At 38.1% G+C, this 19,403-nt stretch overlaps 1 protein-coding gene across 6 annotated transcripts in view; it reads right to left on the bottom strand.

The window, feature by feature from the left end:
- Positions 1 to 19,403, bottom strand: part of CLEC16A (C-type lectin domain containing 16A) — a 260,297-nt gene that overhangs the window by 131,848 nt on the left and 109,046 nt on the right. For all 6 annotated transcript variants that reach the window (XM_075179808.1, XM_075179805.1, XM_075179807.1 and 3 more), the window contains one exon: positions 13,646 to 13,766. In XM_075179808.1, coding sequence (XP_075035909.1) covers positions 13,646 to 13,766 — 121 coding nt within the window. The remainder of the gene's footprint in view (positions 1 to 13,645; positions 13,767 to 19,403) is intronic.

Here is a 19,403-nt window from a genome sequence, read left to right on the forward strand (position 1 = left end):
TACTCCCAAGGTTATTATACCTTTTCCACACTTTCCCTATCAGGGTCCCCCCCCCCCTCTATCCTAAAAATGCTACAAACATTAATAATGCGGTTTATATGGTCGAACAAGAGATCCAGGGTATCTGCTCGCATTCTACAGCGCTCTCCCGCGGCGGGTGGTCTTGGCATCTCTAATATCCGCAATAACTATTACGCTGCGAGGCTGGCTCAGTGTGTACAATGGCATTCTCCCCCTGGAACTAGGATATGGGTGGACATAGAGTCGGACATACTGGGTGGCTCACCGATTTGCTCTATACTATGGCTACCAATCACACAGCGCCCGGTCTCTGTCCGAGCCCATCCAGTGTTGGCCCCATCTCTATCAATTTGGTCTAGATGCAACCGCTTAGCTTCCCTCTCTCCTACTCCCTCGATTCTAGTACCCTTATGGTCTAATACAGCCTTTACGCCCGGTCTGTCTCGCTCTATGTATTCGGAGTGGGCGGGTAGAGGCAAACTGCTGTTAGTCAACCATATAACCAGAACAGAAATATTTCCACAATTCTCGGAGTTGGTGGAACAGTGTGGCTTTGTTCCGAGGCAGTTCCATCAGTATCTTCAGATTAGGCACTACCACCAAACAGTCAAAGCTCAACTCTCTTCCAGACCATCCACCACATTTGAGAATCTATGTCTTTCAGGCCCAACCTCCAAAGGACTCATTTCTATTCTATATAATACTTTACTTCCTACCACTCCGCCTGTTAAGGATCGCTTTCAGACGCAGTGGGAGGATGACCTGGGGACTGTACTGGATGAGGAAGAATGGTCAGATGTATTTGATGGTACGGCTCACTGTTCTATAAATGTTCGCATTAAAGAAAATGCTAACAAATTGTTGCACAGACGGTATTATGCCCCCTCGAGATTACAAAAAATATATCCACAGACCAGCGCTGATTGTTGGAGAAACTGTGGTCAGATGGGAACATTCATGCATATATGGTGGGACTGTCCCGGGATCCGCCCATACTGGGCAGCAGTTCTTGCTCTAGCCTCAACAATCCTAAATGCTCACATACCACCTGACCCTAAGCACATCTTACTGCCACTACCCATTCCAGACCTCACTAAATCTGCTCACAAACTCTTTGGGCACATCATAAGTGCTGCCACATGTCAAATAGCAGCCTCTTGGAAAAGCTCCACACCACCAACACTCCAGATGGTCTGCAGTCGGATCTGGCACACTTACCAGATGGAACATATTACTAGTGTGCTGAGGGGCTCCTCCGTCTCCTTCTACAAAGTCTGGACCCCGTGGGCCATATATCACAATCAATCTCCACTCCAGTTCTAGTGGAATCTAGACATGGAAATATATTCCTAAGCAAGCATACTTGTTCTCTTACTGGATGTGTGAATCATTTACAACCCCCATCCTTCCCTTTGGTCCCTGTATACCCCCCCCCCCCCCCTTTATACCCTTCAAACTTGAAAAGTTAAAATAACATAACATCTTTGCAGTAGTCAAAGCACCCTGAGGAAACTCATGGAAACACGGGAAGAACATACAAATACCACACAGATAGGGGTCCTGCTTGGAATCAAACTCATGACTCTTTGCAAATAAGCAATTTTGTGCAACGTCTGCAGCATAGAACACAACTGATCCAACCATTTAAAGTGGCAGAGAAGAGCTTACAGTTTAAAAGGAAAAAAGGGTCAGAAGAGTAGAAGCAGTAAACAGTTTGGTCTGCCAGAAAGCTGGTCCCATATAACTGGGTGTATAGGTAATGAATGAGTTTGAAGATTGGCTCTATACATCAGGTAATACTATCAGGATAAACTACAGGTTCACATGAAAAGATGAAATTTCAAGATCACTTTAAGAATGCTAAATGCTACGATATGGTTAAAACAAATAAGATATTTTTACAGGAACCTACATTAAAACTGCATCGATGAGCATTAATGAAAAAAAGAGAAGGGGAAAGAAAACCATAGGGCAGACATGCACCAATCAAGTAATCAATATGTGGAACTAGCCACTTCATGTCTTAAAAGTGCAAATAAACACTGCTGTTGCATTTACTTTATAAGGCAGTTACAGAAATGGATTAGCTGAACATAATCATACTTCCCATATAAGAGATGAGACTAAAAGAAATTGGCACAAAATATTATGTTTGTGTCATAATTTTAGTTTAATAGTAAAAAATAGAATATTCTGGACATAACAAGCACGTATTACTGAGAATTTGAGGATGTGCAGATAAATCAAAGCGTGGTTACACAATGTACAATGCACCCAAAAAAAAAATACCCACTTCTAGTAAAAAATAAGGTGCAGAAAAAGAAAAACACATCAGATGTGCTAAGATCATGCAAATTTCTTTTAAAAGTAGTCTATGTAAAGCCTCAGCGTAATGAAGAGTTCTTTTTAATTTTGTTTTAACACACACATACTATTCTAGAGAAAAATGGTAGCAGAACCTGCCACTTCCCTCTTTATCATGTGCCTCCATTTCAATTTAGGCAAAATGCAAGTTAGCTAGCTGTTGAGGGCTGTTTTGTTAGCTGAAGAGTAACTTAACTGTCAAACATATCTTGCTAACTGTCCTCATGAAGCACATCTGTCATTGATATCGGTCAGTCATGTCTTCTTAACTTGACCAAATTGAAACTGTAGCAAAGGTACTTGCAAGCTTTAATACAAAACATTTTGTGTATGAGCAGTTGCCCTATTTTTCTTCTCTTTTCCTCTTTGGGTATAAACACATATATATATGGCTGGATTCAAAGCGAGGCACAATGACGTTATGGTGGAATGGACGCCCACAAATTGCTTGTCCTGGGCATGAATACAGATTATACACCCAACCTCATACAAATGTACACTGCATGGTAAATATATAGGCAAGTCTGCATGCACACACAAGACAGGTGCCTGCATAGTGAATGTCTCTGTCCTTTACATGGACATATCATCATCATCATCACTCACATCAGTCACTGCCCCAGTAGAGCTTGCAGTATGAGAGAGAGAGAGAGAGAGAGAGAGAGAGAGAGAGAGAGAGAGAGAGAGAGAGAGAGAGAGAGAGACAGAGAGAGAGAGAGAGAGAGAGAGAGACAGACACACTAGGGTCAGTTTGATACCAGCCAATTAACCAACTAGTATGTTTTTGGAGTGTGGGAGGAAACCCACGCAAACATGGGGAGATCATAAGCCACCGTGCTGCCCATTTGCGTAAGAACATAAACACACCACAAATGAAACCATACTTATAGTCACATTGCATTTTCCTGAATCCATGGCTACCTTTCCCAAACCTGAATTTGTCTTCAAATCTTAAAAGAGCTACTTAGACATATAAAGTGAACATAACCTTCATTATCTGATGATATTGCCTTCACAGTTATTTGTTTGCAGCAAAGGTATTTAATCTGTGTGTCAGGATACAACACACACATAGGCCAAGCAGCAAATTAGCTTGAGATTAATGACCTTATCTTTCATTATCATTATATATATATATATATATATATATATATATATATATATATATATATATATATATATATATAGCGCCAGCAGATTACGTAGCGCTTTACAATTGGGAACAAACAGTAATGAAACAATACTGGGTAATACATACATACGTAGAGATGCTCTTTGGAAACTCCTATTAAAAAATTCTAAATTATCAATTGTATTTTAATATTATTTTGTATAATTCCTAAATGTATAATTATTAACAATAATGCATGTAATTTGTAGACAAGTTTAAAGTAATTAAAGGGACTTGCGTTATAAATGGAAAACTAACCAATGTAATGGCAACGCTTAATGGCAGGCATAAATTCCGGCACCAGACAAACACATGAAGAACCTCTGATATGTAGGAACGTGGAATATATTATGTAGTATTATTATAATTTATTTATAAGGAGCCACAGAAGGTCTGCAGTGCAGCACATTAAATATGTGTCACATTAAGGAAAATAAGAAATAAGTCTGGATTGATTATTTTAGTAATTTTGTGCATATCTGAAAATTACAAGTAAAAACATTAATGTGTATGCAGTCAGAAAAAATATACAGTGTAGGAGCTCTTTATATGGATTTATATCATGATCACCAATAGGGGTAATTGATCACTGAAAATTCAAAATGTAACCTCTAAAATTATTGTGATCATTTATAGTGATATTTAACATACAATTCTAGATATTCAGGATGAATTCCATTTGTACTGTGAGCCATGGCAGATAGAAGGAAGCAACATTTCACACAAATTCAGTGAGGTTAGTGAAGTGCAAATATGTAGCCCAATTCTTTTGTAATCTACAATTAAGTCTGAAGATAGCGTGAGATAGGTGATGATTACTTTGAATCATCACAGTAAATAATAATTATTATTATTTACCTTAATTAAAATAAAATGTTAAAGATTGTAACTGGTGATCAGTAGAAACTTAGAAAGGCTATTGGAATGGATATTGCACAGTTCCTATTACAAAAGCTTTCCTGGTATTCATTTCAGTATAACAGAATGCCCAGTTCTGTGCAACATGATTAGGATGTTCCTGATATTTATTACTCACAATGAATTTTGTTTATACATAGTACGCACTGTTCCTCTTAGCAGGAAACAGAGAGACTTACTTCTAGGAATATGGAACATTTACAGTGCTTCAGATAAATGAATAAGATCCAGAGAGGAAGCAATGTTGCAAAATGTTATAGCTTTATGGCAATTAAGGAAGAGAAGCAAGGAAATGCTGGCAACGTATTTTATTGAACTCAATTATAAGAACAATTTTGCAAAATGTGAGAACAAGGGAGAGTCCAGAGCTAAAAATAGACTGTGCTACGATCCATCACACAAGGGAACTGCCTGGTCAAGATAGTGGTTATATAGTGATATCTCAAAGGAACTGTAATTGTAAATAACAAATCCAGAACTTCAAAATGTCAGTGTCAAGTGTCAAGTGCCAACTATACAGTTCAGATACCCCACGCTCAGGGACGTTAGGAGATTATCAATAGTTAACATAAAAACAGCTGCAAGTCAAATTTACTTTTTTAAAGCTGCACTACCACCCATTTAAAAAGATGGTAAGTGCAGGGGTCCCCCCAAACACCAGCCAAAACCCCAGGCAGCCGTTATTCATTCCCTTTACAGCATGACCAAAAAAAATCACAAAGAAGAGATTGCTAAATGAGGCTAGTCTTCCTGCTATCCCTCTCCCGGTTAACTGGTTAACAAAACTTATTACAGAATTGAAGAGTTCCAGGAAACAAATGGCTTGATGTAGCTAGCAGTCCTCGTGGCTCTGGCTGGGGGAGGGAAGAGCCCCTGCACTACCACCTTTTACTAGGTCAGCTTGAATGCAATTTTACTGCAACAAAAGTGCCTGTGAAAAGCACATTAACTAATAACATATTTTAGAGAAAAACTCAGGCCTTTCGTGTTTCAGTTTCCACCTTTGAAGCTACAATGGGGCAGGGACTGATGTGAATGACAAATATTCTCTGTACAGCTTTGCGGAATTGATGGATCTATATAAACAAATGGTGATGATGAAGGGAAAGAACACCAAGCACCCAATAACTCACCCAACGAAAACACACATACAGGATACAGTAGACTGGCCCAATAATTGGCTGAAAACACTGTAGTGTGTACCCAGCCTATACAAATGCAGAGAGATTCTTAGTGCTTGGTAATTTTACCTATTTGCATCACAGTTTGTACATGAAAATTATGCTGTAGATCTGGAGTTAAAACTATAAGGCGACAGTGTACTTTTTTTTTTCCATTTAATAGGGCTCTCTAAAATTAGAAAGTGCTGCTCCAAAAGAAATCTTGATTTCTATCATTTGATTTCCTTGATTGAATCTGTTTCAGTAAACTGCATACCATATTGTATTAAATTGAGTTAGCTACAGACATACTGCCAGTAAATTCTTAATAAGGGAGCTGCCTGAAGAAACTCTGTTAAGTGATCCTGACGGGCTATCTGTAATCAATTCAAATTGATCAGTAGTATCTTTTAACTTGAATTTAGTCAAACAAAAGCATGTAGTTTTGGAGTCAGATATTTCTACTACTACAGAAAATGAACAGTAGAAGTGCAAAGATTCAATACTTCTAAAAAGACGGCAGAAGATTTACATCACTCCCTCCTACGGGTTAAAAGAAGAAGATCGGCAAATAAGTTATTTTATCAATAAACTCCCTCATCCCAGCTAGTAGAAGTACACATAGTCCAGCAGCTACTCACACAAGCCAGAGTTAGTAATGGTTAATAACAACAGACCCTTCAGTTCACAGAACGGTTGTCCATGCAGGTGACTGTACAAGCTGAAACAATATTCAGTCAACGCTGTTGACAACCGTTTAATGTAGAATACCTTTATCCATTACCAAGTCCAACAGGCGTGAGTAGGTGCTGAACTGTGGAGCTCCCATGTCCCAGACTGCAACAGTTCTAGTGGCTGCAGTGAAACAGGGATATTTTTTTATATATTTTTTTTATATTTGCTTGGAGTTCTTCTTTAAGCTCTTCTTTTTCACTTCTACTTATTTTTCACCTAAAATGTAAAATCTATATTGCTGGCTATTTGTTACTCTCAAACATTTGCACCTTAGGCATACCGGAAAAATGACATTTCTCTCATTGCAAAGAAAATAGCCAAAGGATCAATAGCTAACACTTGCTATCAAAGTAATTAACATTCTCTGGCATTTTCAGCTTTTTTTATTATCGTCAACTGTATAAAACAATGCCGTAAACAAAAACCTCAGATGTCTTAAGAACAGAACACTTTATAAGTGTAAACGACGGTTGTCTTGATTGCAAAAACACAGAATAAATAATATAGACATTAAGCAAAATTGGTCACAAAATGAACCTAAAAAGGACCCTGCACATCAAAAAACTTGGTTTACAGGATATGTTCATAACTCATTATTTTAAATACAAGCTCTAACTATCTCACGCCAATACAGTATACTCTAATCTGCTGAAAGACAATTATGAAAGTGTGTGCAAAGGAAAAGGGCAGTGTAGCCCATAGCCAAGAATCTGTTTCTAAATATAATGTCTCAAGTGTAGTTTACCAAATAAAAGCAAACATTTGACTGATTACTATTGACAACATTTTTCTATAGAACAGTTTTTTGTTTTGTTTAGCTTTTTTAAATAAATGACCCCCTCTGTATTTACATGGAATGACTGTTTACGCAATTCCTATCATGAAATAGCTTTTCACAATAAGAATTTGAAGCCGTTGGCAATCACAAACAGATAAAGGAGCTAGCAGAAAGACAGGCATTGTGTTGTGATAAATGTTGCAGCAGAATAGACACATACATTGTACAACAGACAGGAATAATCCAGTGAAGAAATATGAAAGAACTCTTTATAGGATAGATCAGATGAAGTGAGACAAACAATATTTTGGTCTGTTCTGCAGCAGCTTTATCACAACACACTTAGGAACAGTTCCAGCTAAATGGTACAAACTTGCACATGGACAAACCATGTTGCGATGGAAGACAATACTGCTTGCATTTGTATGCAGCACCAAAAATACTGGGCAGCTTTATTTTTACACTGTGATCTAGATTAGAGATCTCCTGATTCTGTTCCCACATTTCAAATTTGGCCCCCTTGCAGCACCACATGGTTTTACTAAGATGCAACATTTCAAATTCTAGCTGGACTTAATCACAACTCTAATTGAGGACCAGAATGTGTTTCTCTTCCTATGTGCAGCCCTGTTGAGGAGTAACAGAAGTACCATGATGAGTTTATGAGTTAAAACAAAACATTTAACCAAAAGCAAGAGACCCTATCACTAATAATATATCAGCAGGCATTTTAAACAAGTGTTACTAGCTGTAACAAGTAAACCCGATAATAAACCAGGAAGAAGCTGGGGGCCCGCAGGTAAAGGTTTAGAGGGCTACATGCTGTAGAGGCTGTGGAGTCTGCTTCTCTGTGACTTTCCTAGGCCTGTTATTTCAAAAGAATATTTCCTACTAATCTAGCCGTTATCAAAATGGTGCCATACTTGAACTATGGTGGCAATGGCACCTGGCCTAGACTTCCCAAATCCAAGCCTGCTACAGGGTATTCCTGTTGTATGCCAGAAAAGATGCTCAGTCTGTGTTATTAGACAGGCGGCAGGACACTTCTTCAGTGGATATGTATGACCTCAAAACACAGCAGTTCATAGCAATTTATACAGAGATAACCATCAACAACAACATGAAGAATTGTAACACTTATCTGGATGTTACATATTAAATCGATATTTAACAAAATAAAAATTAGACCTAATTTTAAGATTATTTCTATTTAATACAATTGAACAATGAAATATACATAAAACATATCTCATATATAATTTTGCTCATTGAAAAGTAAGCCCCCTGCACTTAAATCACAACTCCCAACATAAAATTCAATAACTGGGGCATGAAAATGCCTCCTCTGAAAAGGATGGTTGTCTACATGAAATGGGCATATATATATCTATGTATGCTTACACCAGCTGTGCAAAAACAAATTGCAATTTATTAATAGAAGTAACATTAATCAGACAATCACTACATGCTGTATACAAGACCAGCTATAAAAGGGAGTACTTTATTTGTTAGTTAATAATTCAAAACAATATGACCCATTAATTTTGAGGATGTTCTTTTGCCACTATCATTTTATCATATTGGGCAAAAAAAAAAAAAAGAAAAAAAAAATAAGTCAGCAACACTAACGAAACTTTGGTCCTTAGTCCGGTGCCTAACCAAGAGGAATGGTTACCTCTGACAACCTGCCTGTAAGAGCCGTCTCCACCGGCACTCTGTGTGCTGGAATATTGAGTTCTGCTTGGTGAATGAGGAGATAAGAAGGTGGGGCAGCACAGTGGCATAGTGGTTAGCACTTCTGCCTCACAGCACTGGGGTCATGAGTTCAATTCCCGACCATGGCCTTATGTGTGTGGAGTTTGTATGTTCTCCCTGTGTTTGCGTGGGTTTCCTCCGGGTCCTCCGGTTTCCTCCCACACTCCAAAAAAACATACTGGTAGATTAATTGGCTGCTATCAAAATTGACCCTAGTGTCTCCCTGTCTGTCTGTGTCTATATTAGGGAATCTAGAATGTAAGCTCCAATGGGGCAGGGACTGATGTGAATGAGTTCTCTGTACAGCGCTGCGGAATTAGTGGCGCTATATAAAAAATGATGATGATGATGGTCTGGTGTCTAACTGAGGGGTATGGCGAAAACTTGCTAAATCTTTATACAGACAAGGAGACTGATCTGATGTCTCTCTGGAAATGTGTGGCCTTCTCAGGACCAAGGGCTACTTGTGAGGCCTATGAAAAAATATGTTGCCAACCACTACTACACTAAAGACGACTTTGCAAACAGCAAGAATGTGAAACATTATGTACATACTCAGAACTTGACTCTCAATACACCTCCCACCTCCACAAAAGAAATCTGCTTACTTTGCAAACTTACATTGTTCCCTAATATCTCCTGGGGCACAGAAAACACATAAATAAATAGACTACTAGCCTTAATCCTATCTTTAAATATGACTCCAACCAAAGCTTTCATTACAGAGCTAATATCAGCCCATCTCTAAACAATGAACCTCGCTGAAACTCTAAAACATCCGATTTTGCCTTACAAAATGGAACATATGTAAGAAACCTGCACAGCACAGTTTGTGCCAGTGGGTAAACATGTTTGTACTATACACATTCTCTATAGAAAAGCCTTTTATAGTTTCACACAGTTGCCCCTTGTGTTTTACTAAATGACATGGGACTTTTGTAAGAGAAGAAAGGGGAACAAAATGTTCTTTATGTGACACAGATGGTAATTTGTGATGTTAGTGGGAAAATAATGCAACATTGTAAATCATTCAGAAGTAGTTACAGCGAAGGTAAAGATAACACAGGGTAACAGAAAGGGCACACTTTACATAAATGCGTACTTAATATAGAAAAATACTGATTGTCCCCTGTTGGAGAACATGTTGATGCTTGGAAATCTGTACACCCTGAAAATTGGGGAGTCAGGTTTTGACACACTGCTGAGATTTCCTTCTCATAACAGATCACATCACAATCAACTAACGGTACTAAGGGCTGCTGCTGGGAAACCCATTGTTCAGGAGATACATACCGCAATGTCAGTAATGAATTTTTCATTCTCTACTCCCATGCTTAAGCTAAAGCATTTAAATGCCGAAAGGTTAAGCAGGAAACAAAAATGTCAATCAAAAATCCCATAACATTTAGCTTGTAGGCCTTCAAAATACGTTTTCACATCTCAGCATTATTTAAACCACCTTAGTTGTTTTCTGTATTTACTCCAAAACCTCCATTTATCTGTAATCTCATTCTGCAATATGGACTAGAGCAGAACAGAAGTGTATAGGATACATCTTGAGATGTGCGGACACATGATTCAGCCAAACTCCAAGTGGCATTCAGAACCAAACTCAAGTAGCACATAAAGCATTACATTTACTGTCCATGCATCTATATTTGTATTCATATATTATCAAGTCCACAAACACAAGTACTTCTTCAGCACTAAGTTGCTGGTGAGCCAGGCGACCAGTCTGATTTACTGGAGATCCCTCCCTAAAACCCCCTAACCTTTAACGCATGATATGATTTACATAGTTCAATAGCTATCTCTATGTAAAGCTTGAAAAAAATTATAATATTGTAATTTACAGATTGACAGCTGTTACACACAAACTTGTATTGAAATGTACACAAATCCTTGTATTTTCTCTGTGCTGTTGACACTATTAGCAGTGTTGTCGTCAAAGCTTCCCTGGACCATAATGTACTATGTATGTAATGAGCGCTCCCATAGAGCTCCGTTGCATTTTACTGTGAGATGATGTTTGTGAAAGCTGTAGACATTGAAATTAATGCAAAGCAAGGTGAAGGCCTATCTGAAAGCGTGTTTATAGGTCCATTTGCTTACATTATTGACTGACAATCAGCATTAAAGAGTGCTTAGTAGGCTTTATGAATGTGTAATTTATGCTGGTGTGTACTAGACCTTAACACTTCCTTTCATAATTTAACATACCAGCACATTTATAATGATATTCATTTGATGGTGCAAAAAGATTATCAGCAGCATACGCTACTTAATTCTTCCTACATCAACATAGTGGAGATTGTCAGATTCTACATACTATTCAGAGTGTTAAATAGATTGATATGATGGCAACTGTGAGTACTGTAAATAACAAAATAACTGATCAAACAGAAATTGCTGATGATATCACTCACAACACACAGATAATTTACCAGTGGCAACACTTATGGTATACTCTGATAGTTCCAGTTATTGCATGCTGTGTACCTTCTATTGCCGATAGCTGGGCGGTTTGAGCAGACAAACAAAAATGTGTGTCACCGTTATGTTTATATTCTGCTGTGTTCACGGAGATACATAAATACTTTAGTTTACATGTAGGTTGACAAGAAATATTGATCTAATTTGAAAAATAAATATACATAGCTTTGAAAAAACCAAACTAATGACCTAACTTAGACCTGGCATTTCCTTTTACTTTCTTGGTGTGGAAGGTCATTAGTCATTAGATAAAACAGAGTGGCACAGATCCAGCGTTTCATTAGAGGTTCACTATTCCTCTGTAACACTGTGCTTAAGCTGTGATAAATGTGCACTCACCTATGTTCTCCACAGAAAATGTTGCCAGCCGGGTGGCATTTAGAAGCAGCCGGGAGACATTTAGAAGCAGCCGGGTGGGGGCAGTATAATACTTGGCAATAACAATGAAAATTGTTGGAGGCTATTGCTCACACCTGCCAGGACTGGTCAGACTGGTGGTCAACACACACTGCTGGCTGTAGTGCTCACATAGTGCCTGTTCTAATAGAAGAAACATGGTTTGTTCTTACAGCCGGGCGGAGCACCCGGGAAATAGGCACTGGGAAGAACACTGACTCACCTGAGGGTTTGAATGGATGACATAACACAACTGAGTCCTTGCTCTTAGGTCTCAACAAAACCAATCTATTTGATAGTTAATGAACAGAGCAAATGCCTTAAATCAATAGCTGTGCCATAAAATAACAGAATGTTGTTGAAAAAAACAAAAAGTGAAGTCAACCTTAGTGAAAGGCAATAAATAAATGAGAAATTAAATAACAGACTATCATTTTGTATAAACTATCATAGTTTAATTGTAGCAAAGCTGATGGTACATGGCACAAGAGAATCTGATATGATCATTGTATAATTCTTGAGAACAAGAGCCCACAAAGTATTTTAAGTTTCTTCAGAAGTAAAATCTCTTACAAGCAGAGGTGAGCCCTCTAAAGCCATTGTTGAACATTTGTACTTGTACATGCAATGTTTATTCAGCTTTTACCATAATTAAAAAAACAGTGCTATATAAAATGCCTTTACAATGGTGCAAAAGAACAGAATTATGAATCTGAGTAAAGTGAGCACAAGTAATTAACACACCTTTCGCCAACACCATGAATGTCTATCTGGATAAGGACACAGAAGCATACTTCCTAACATTACCAATTCTAAAAAGAGAGCAATAGAGGTCTCCCACTGGGTTTGGTCATACCAAATCACTAAGCTAAAGAGTGCAAAAAAACCAAAAAAAAACAGAAGCAAACAGAACAGTTGAGGGTATATACAAGATAGAATGTGCCCTAACGTCGGGGTTAAGACTCCAAGTAGGGTGACAGAAAATGTTTTTGGGGTCCTAGGATTGTCAGATATGCAATATATTCCATTGGTTACCACCTATCTAAGGTACAACAACAGTGGTTTATTAACTTTTATGGTCCAAAAGCAATGCCACACTAGCACTTGGATCTCAGTTGAAAAATGCCTTAACACAAACTGCCCTCCAATCAATAACAGCAACCAAAGTTAATTGTTTCAGCCTGAGAAACCGCTGGTTGTCAGCAGATTGTATTGTGCCGACAACCTGCCTCCAGTCAGATAGCTGAGCTTCTTTAGTCTGCTACCTGGAACTTGTATGACAACCTGCCCTGGCACTCACGCAGTCAGTTAGGTCCTGAGAGGTAAGCTGAAAGTGCTCAGTTAACAGCCCACCTCCCAGAACTTTATCAAACTTTGAGTGTAAGGGAAGTTGGCTGACAAGTCTCAGTTAGATGAGGCAGAAAAACTGTGGGAAGTTATTTGCTCCAAGTGGCAGGCTGCTAACAAGTGCTGGGTAACCGATGAAAAGGATGGGGCACACAGGGACATGTCAGGAAGCAATAACTACAGGAACACCACTGCTGGTGAATGCATGACACATAGTTCAATAACGGTTAGCGAGACATTGATTGCCTAAGTCTGCTCTTACAATATCTGATTTGAGGAAGAGTGAGGGTAATGCTGAAAGTATTACAGGCAGCAATTGCTTTAAAAATGACAAGAAATGTGAATGCTTTTCTTCAGAACATAAGCTTACAGTATGTCAAACGAAATGCAATTCTCCTTTCAATTGATTTCTTATGACTGAAAATCCTAATAAAAAATAACTGAAAGCTCCACAATGATTGTTTCAGAGCATTTCAAACGATTCTAATAAAAACTACAGGTACTCACTGAGGTCTAGTACATCATCTGTCTTTATGAGGTCCTCCTCCCGGGTCAAAGGTAGCTGAGTCTCAGGCTCTTTTCGCAGCTGTAGTGACAGTGACCTTAACATAAAGAATACTCTAATTGCCTGGAATTAAAGAAGAAATGTTTTGGGTTTGTTAGCTTTTTTAAATGTAACATTTTTTATTTTTCAATCTTATAAATTCACAAGTTTTTTTAATAAAATTACATGAAAAGAGGAAATATTACCAAGTAACAATATATGTTCTATAGAGACAAATGATGAATGTATGTGAAATGTCTGGAAATCTAGGCACATAGAAGTTAATTTGACTTTTTATAGGGTTTTGATGCCATTACGGTTTTAGAATCAATGATTAACACTTATATTCCAAATATATATGCATAATCTACAGAAACAAAAAAAAACACAATATCCTATTGCAATATTACATGTGGTATATATTTACGATTAAATATATCAAAATGCCTATTAAACTATGTAAATTATTTTGACTGCCTTGAAGAGGTTAACTGAACGGTCAGAATAGTAGATCATTCAGTCAGAAGGACTCTAAAACGGAGTGTCTGTAATTGGTAGAGAAGCCAGGGATGATCCTGCCCAACCACAATATAATTAGAGAGAATCAGGAAAATAGACCCTATTTGATTTTAGCAAAGAGGCCCAGTAGTTCTTTGGTATAGGGACTCATAAGAGGTGGTGAGAATATGTGGAATAAATGAGACCATGTGGTAACACTAGTGTAAATGACAAAAATCTGGACATTCACAAGTACATTGATAGCAATTCTCACAATAGGTAAGAACTGTATACCCCTCATGCATAATACATATCTTTGAAACAAGGCCTATACAAAACTTTGCACACAAACTCTTCCACCTTCCTCTCCCTTACGCTGGCAGGGCTGTGGACATGATTTGACATTTCTGGAGGGAAATCCATATAATGGTCTAAGAAATACTGGAAACTAAATTTCAGGCTTTCTACATCAGTGATGGGCAACTTGACACTTCAAGGGCCGCAGGTGCAGCCCTATAACCTTTAAAAGGACCGCCCTTTACCCTTAATCCCAGTAGCAAGTTAAAGTAAAACATTTGATCAAAGAAAGACACCACTCTAATAAATCAGAAAGGATTTTAATGTAATACAAGCTATAGGAAACAAATCTGACAATTCAATGTTATGGAGCATACAGCTGAGTAAAGGAAAGACAGGATATAAAGCAAGAAGGAGCTGAAAGCCGCATGTACATGGGCAACTCTTTTGTGGTTCCTGATTTCCAGCTCAGGGGCTCAGTCCCCTAAATGCAGGCAAATTTTCCATAGCTAAATAGTAGAAGGATTTCTGCCCGCCTCCCCAAATACAAGATTTAGGTTCACTTCGCCTAGCTCCACTATCCCTGGATTACTTACCACTATTTCAATTGTAACTCTACTGGCCAATGTCACTGTATATAGGGGCCTTTAACATGGTAAGTAAGTTCATTGTGACTCAATATAACAACCCAGTGGACATGAACTGAACATGCAACTGATTTCCTGGGATATTTGAGTAAGGCACTCTTTCCCCCTTCATCTTCTTTCCTTGCATCCTTCCCTCCTTTCTTTTCCCTTATCTTGCTGAAATTACATTGCCCATTAATATAAGTTTAAAATATGAAAATGGCTCACCAACATTGTTTTTCTATTTTACATTTCTTTATTATTGAATTATTAGTTCGCATTGTCCATGTATACTGTTTGTACAAGTTGCAATTTAAAAAGAATAATGTGTATGTATATGTTTTTATATATATATATATATATATATATATATATATATATATATATATATATATATATATATATATATATATCTATATCTATATAATATAAATGTCTAGTGGTGTGTGTTAGTCTGTCTGTGTGTGTGTGGAAAAAATAAAACCAAGCTGCAGCGCCACCTGCTGGGCGGAGTTATACACTGACCTACTAAATTCTTAGTATGTGTGGGAAAAAAAATTCAGAAAGGGCTGAAATTTGGTATACTAAGATGTTTTTAACTTGTTAATTTCATTTGTTAATTGTTGAAAGTGTTTATAAAGATTTTAAATATATATATATATATATATATATATATATATATATATATATATATTTCTTGAAGGAGAAGTGACAGTTGGGAGTGGTTGGTGGTTGCCGGGGGTGACAGTGGGGAGTGGTTGGTGGTTGAGGCCTGGGCTATGGCCCAAATGCATGACAAGAACCTTTTTAACACCTTGAGTAGCTTGATTTGACTAGAATGCATGAGTATCATGCACGGGTTAACTTGTGTGTGTGTGTGTATATATATATATATATATATATATATATATATATATATATATATATATATATATATATACACATACATACACACACACACACACACATATATATATACACATACATACACACACACATATATACATATATACACACACACACACACGTCCACATGCATACATACACATATATCCACACATACACACACTACTGTACATGGACATGATTGAAGAAAAAGAGCCTGCCATAGAATCCGGTGTGGGACAGCTACCAAGGTAGAGTCTTGAGACCCTGGCAGGCAAACAGGCGAAGGATACATAATAACACTAACATAAAATGATAACAAGCATATAAGTGGAAATCCAGTATACAGCAGTGTCTTTATACTATGCCGGTATCTCTGTAAGTCAGCAATAAATTCCCCCTCCACCAGTGTCTGCATACCTAAGATTTTCACAGGCTAAAAGCCTGGAGTTTAAATATAAACTGCAGTATCTGTCAGCCGATTGAAGCAGCTGTGCTAGTAACTTCCATCTACACCAACTTCTATTACAAGTTTAGGATGTGAGCAGAATATAATATATAAATAATATGAGGGCAGGCACTGATGGCAGTGCTTCTCCCAGGGGACATGGAACCCCCCTGTGGTTCTTCTAGTTGGACCAAACCAAAAATAATAAAGTTTTATGAACTTTTCCTTTAAGAAATCTGTTTCTGTCAATGCTTAGCAACATCTATGTGAACAGGAAAGGGTGCAATAGGTTTCACATCAACAGAAGTCTAAAGGTTTAGCCAATCCATTTGCCTCAAATCTTTCTACCTCTATTTACAAAACATACAACTCATCAATTCATTGCATCAGATAACTTAAATTATTTCTTTTAAGGTACAACAGATCAAAGTAAAGAACAAACATTGCTTTCTAAGAATTTAGCGCACTGAAGCGTTACTCTGGCTGTATATATGCAAGCATTATTACTGTGTATGTATGAGTCTTTCACAGAATCTGACTGCTAAGAAATAGAAAATCACATTTAACACGGACGATGATTTCTTTCGCAGTAAAAATGTGTATAGGTGAACCTGTGATCAGGTGGTCCATTCCTTTTAAAAACGTTAATATGCAGTGCCTTGTGCACCATGTATTTGAAAAACAAAAAAACAAAATACAATGCGGTGAGAGAGAGCAATTAATATAGCATGGTGTTTATACACTATGTTCTCTCCCAAGCAACCTTCCTTTAAACAAATAGTGCACTATGTAAAAAACAAATAAATAAATATCCTGCATGATTGGAATTCTATGAAAAAATGTAAGATTTGATGTTGGATACTATGAAGTTGATTGTGCAGCCTTGAAAGCGTTTTGAGACCAATTTTAATGGATGCTACAAGCCTTAACTGCAAAACACCACAACACAAATACTGGGCCTGATTCACAAAGGAACGTAAATGCTGTTACGTGCCATATTTTGCATAAAATCGCTCCATGCATGCTCAGGACATGACTATATGCTAATGAAAGCAAGAACATTCAATTCATCTTCGAGCACAAATGACACTTACTACTGCCTACGATTTCAAGGGCAGAACAGGTACATAGTCATTGTAAGGTAAGGTTGGGCCAAGGTCGAGCGCACGCACATTCGTCCGTTTCATGCTCTGCACATCTCTCAGGTACGGGATTTTCTGCGGTGTCTCTTGCACCAGCTACCGGTCTGGTGTAAGTGTCGAGTGATAGTGAAGACTGTCATGTATGTATGCTACAACATGTGTCTGCAATCAAGAGCAACTGTAAAAATGTATTTTATATACAGTAGGCATTAACAACATCATGATATCCATGGGGAAAAATATGGATAAAAAACAAACTAACTGTTTTTCATTAATGACAATATTATAAACAGGTGTTAATATAGTTCAAAATATTTTTTTTAATCTGTATCCTGCAATGTATTGTGTCTGTCTCAATACAGCAAGTGCCATATATGCAGAGCGTACCTACACCCGCATTCAACTAGACGTTTCTTCAGATTCGCTTGTACTTGAATACAGACATGCTTATGTCCAATGTACATTACGTTCGTTTTGCGTACCTTAATGAATTAGGTATCACAATGTGCATGTCATAAGCACAGTCAAATAAACTGTGATGTACAAGGCATTGGTATCAAGTGTAAGCCAGGGTTGACTGGGAACTTAAAGTGGCCATGGAAAAAATTCAGAAAGTGACTTCACGTAGATGGAACCAAATTGATGGTAGGTTAGCACATTGTGAAGGGTGGAGGAGTTGTCCTCTCTCCTGTGATGATATCATGGGGAGAAGTGGGCAAATTCACTGATGCACAGGATAAGGGAATGTTGCTGTCGGCACATACACAAATCCATTATGTATAGACAAAGGTCGGGCAGGTGTTATGACGTCATCCCACCTGGCCGACAGAGTGTCCACGTGTGTGTGATGTAATGACACAGACTAGATGCATCATAGGACTACAGGACTCCATAAAAGGCATGCCCCTGTGATGTTCAAGCTATTACTTATCTTCTGCAGACACAGGCACGTCAGAAGTTGCCCCCTTCCCCCTGCATGTTGTGTAAAGGGACACTTGACCACATAAGGGGATAAATGGGATAAGCATGTATATGGCGGACAGCATTGTATGGGGACAATGTAATGTACTGAGGGGTTAAATGACTACAAAGGGGTATTTGGTGGCACAGATTATATGGATTGCATGGATTATATAGGAACATATGGAGGTTTATTGTTACACGCCGGTCCCATAGACAGGTACCGGTGCTGTGACTTTCCTCTTGTATAAGGTGATTGAACTTACTCCTGGTTCTGATACATTACTTTTACTCAGGTGTTCCTTGTTACCTTACCTTGTTCTGGACCTCCTAACGATTCTCATTGGTTCTGGACTATTATTTAAACCTCCCATGGTTCTCTGTTCATTGCCTGTTCTTCGTGTTACTTACTCAGTACTAGGATTTGGCTTCCTAATGTTTGATCTTCCTATTGTCCATTGCTGTCTGGATTCAGCTGAAACTTCACTCCGTTTCTGACCTGCACGCTGAACTATCATTGGGAACTGTTGGCTGCACCTGTGTCTATTACTACAGCTCAAGTTCTCATCTTTACCCGGCCGGGTCAACACTGCTGTGGCTTTACTATTGGATCTCATGCTGTGTTACCTGTCACCTGTAGTTCCACGCATGGCTCAGATGTATTTCGCTCCGCCGCTACTTCTAGGTAACGAACTGTTTGATATACTTGTGTTCATCTAAGTCATTTGGGATTGTTATCTGTAGAATCAACGAGTTCAACGCCTTTGCTTTTCTTCTATGAGAATTACCGCTTTACCAGTAACTCACCTGCTACGTTGAATCATCTTTATTTACGGATTAGCTAGTTTTATATTATTACACTGTT

This window comes from Mixophyes fleayi, chromosome 7 (assembly GCF_038048845.1).
Source record: "Mixophyes fleayi isolate aMixFle1 chromosome 7, aMixFle1.hap1, whole genome shotgun sequence".
NCBI lineage: Eukaryota > Metazoa > Chordata > Amphibia > Anura > Limnodynastidae > Mixophyes > Mixophyes fleayi.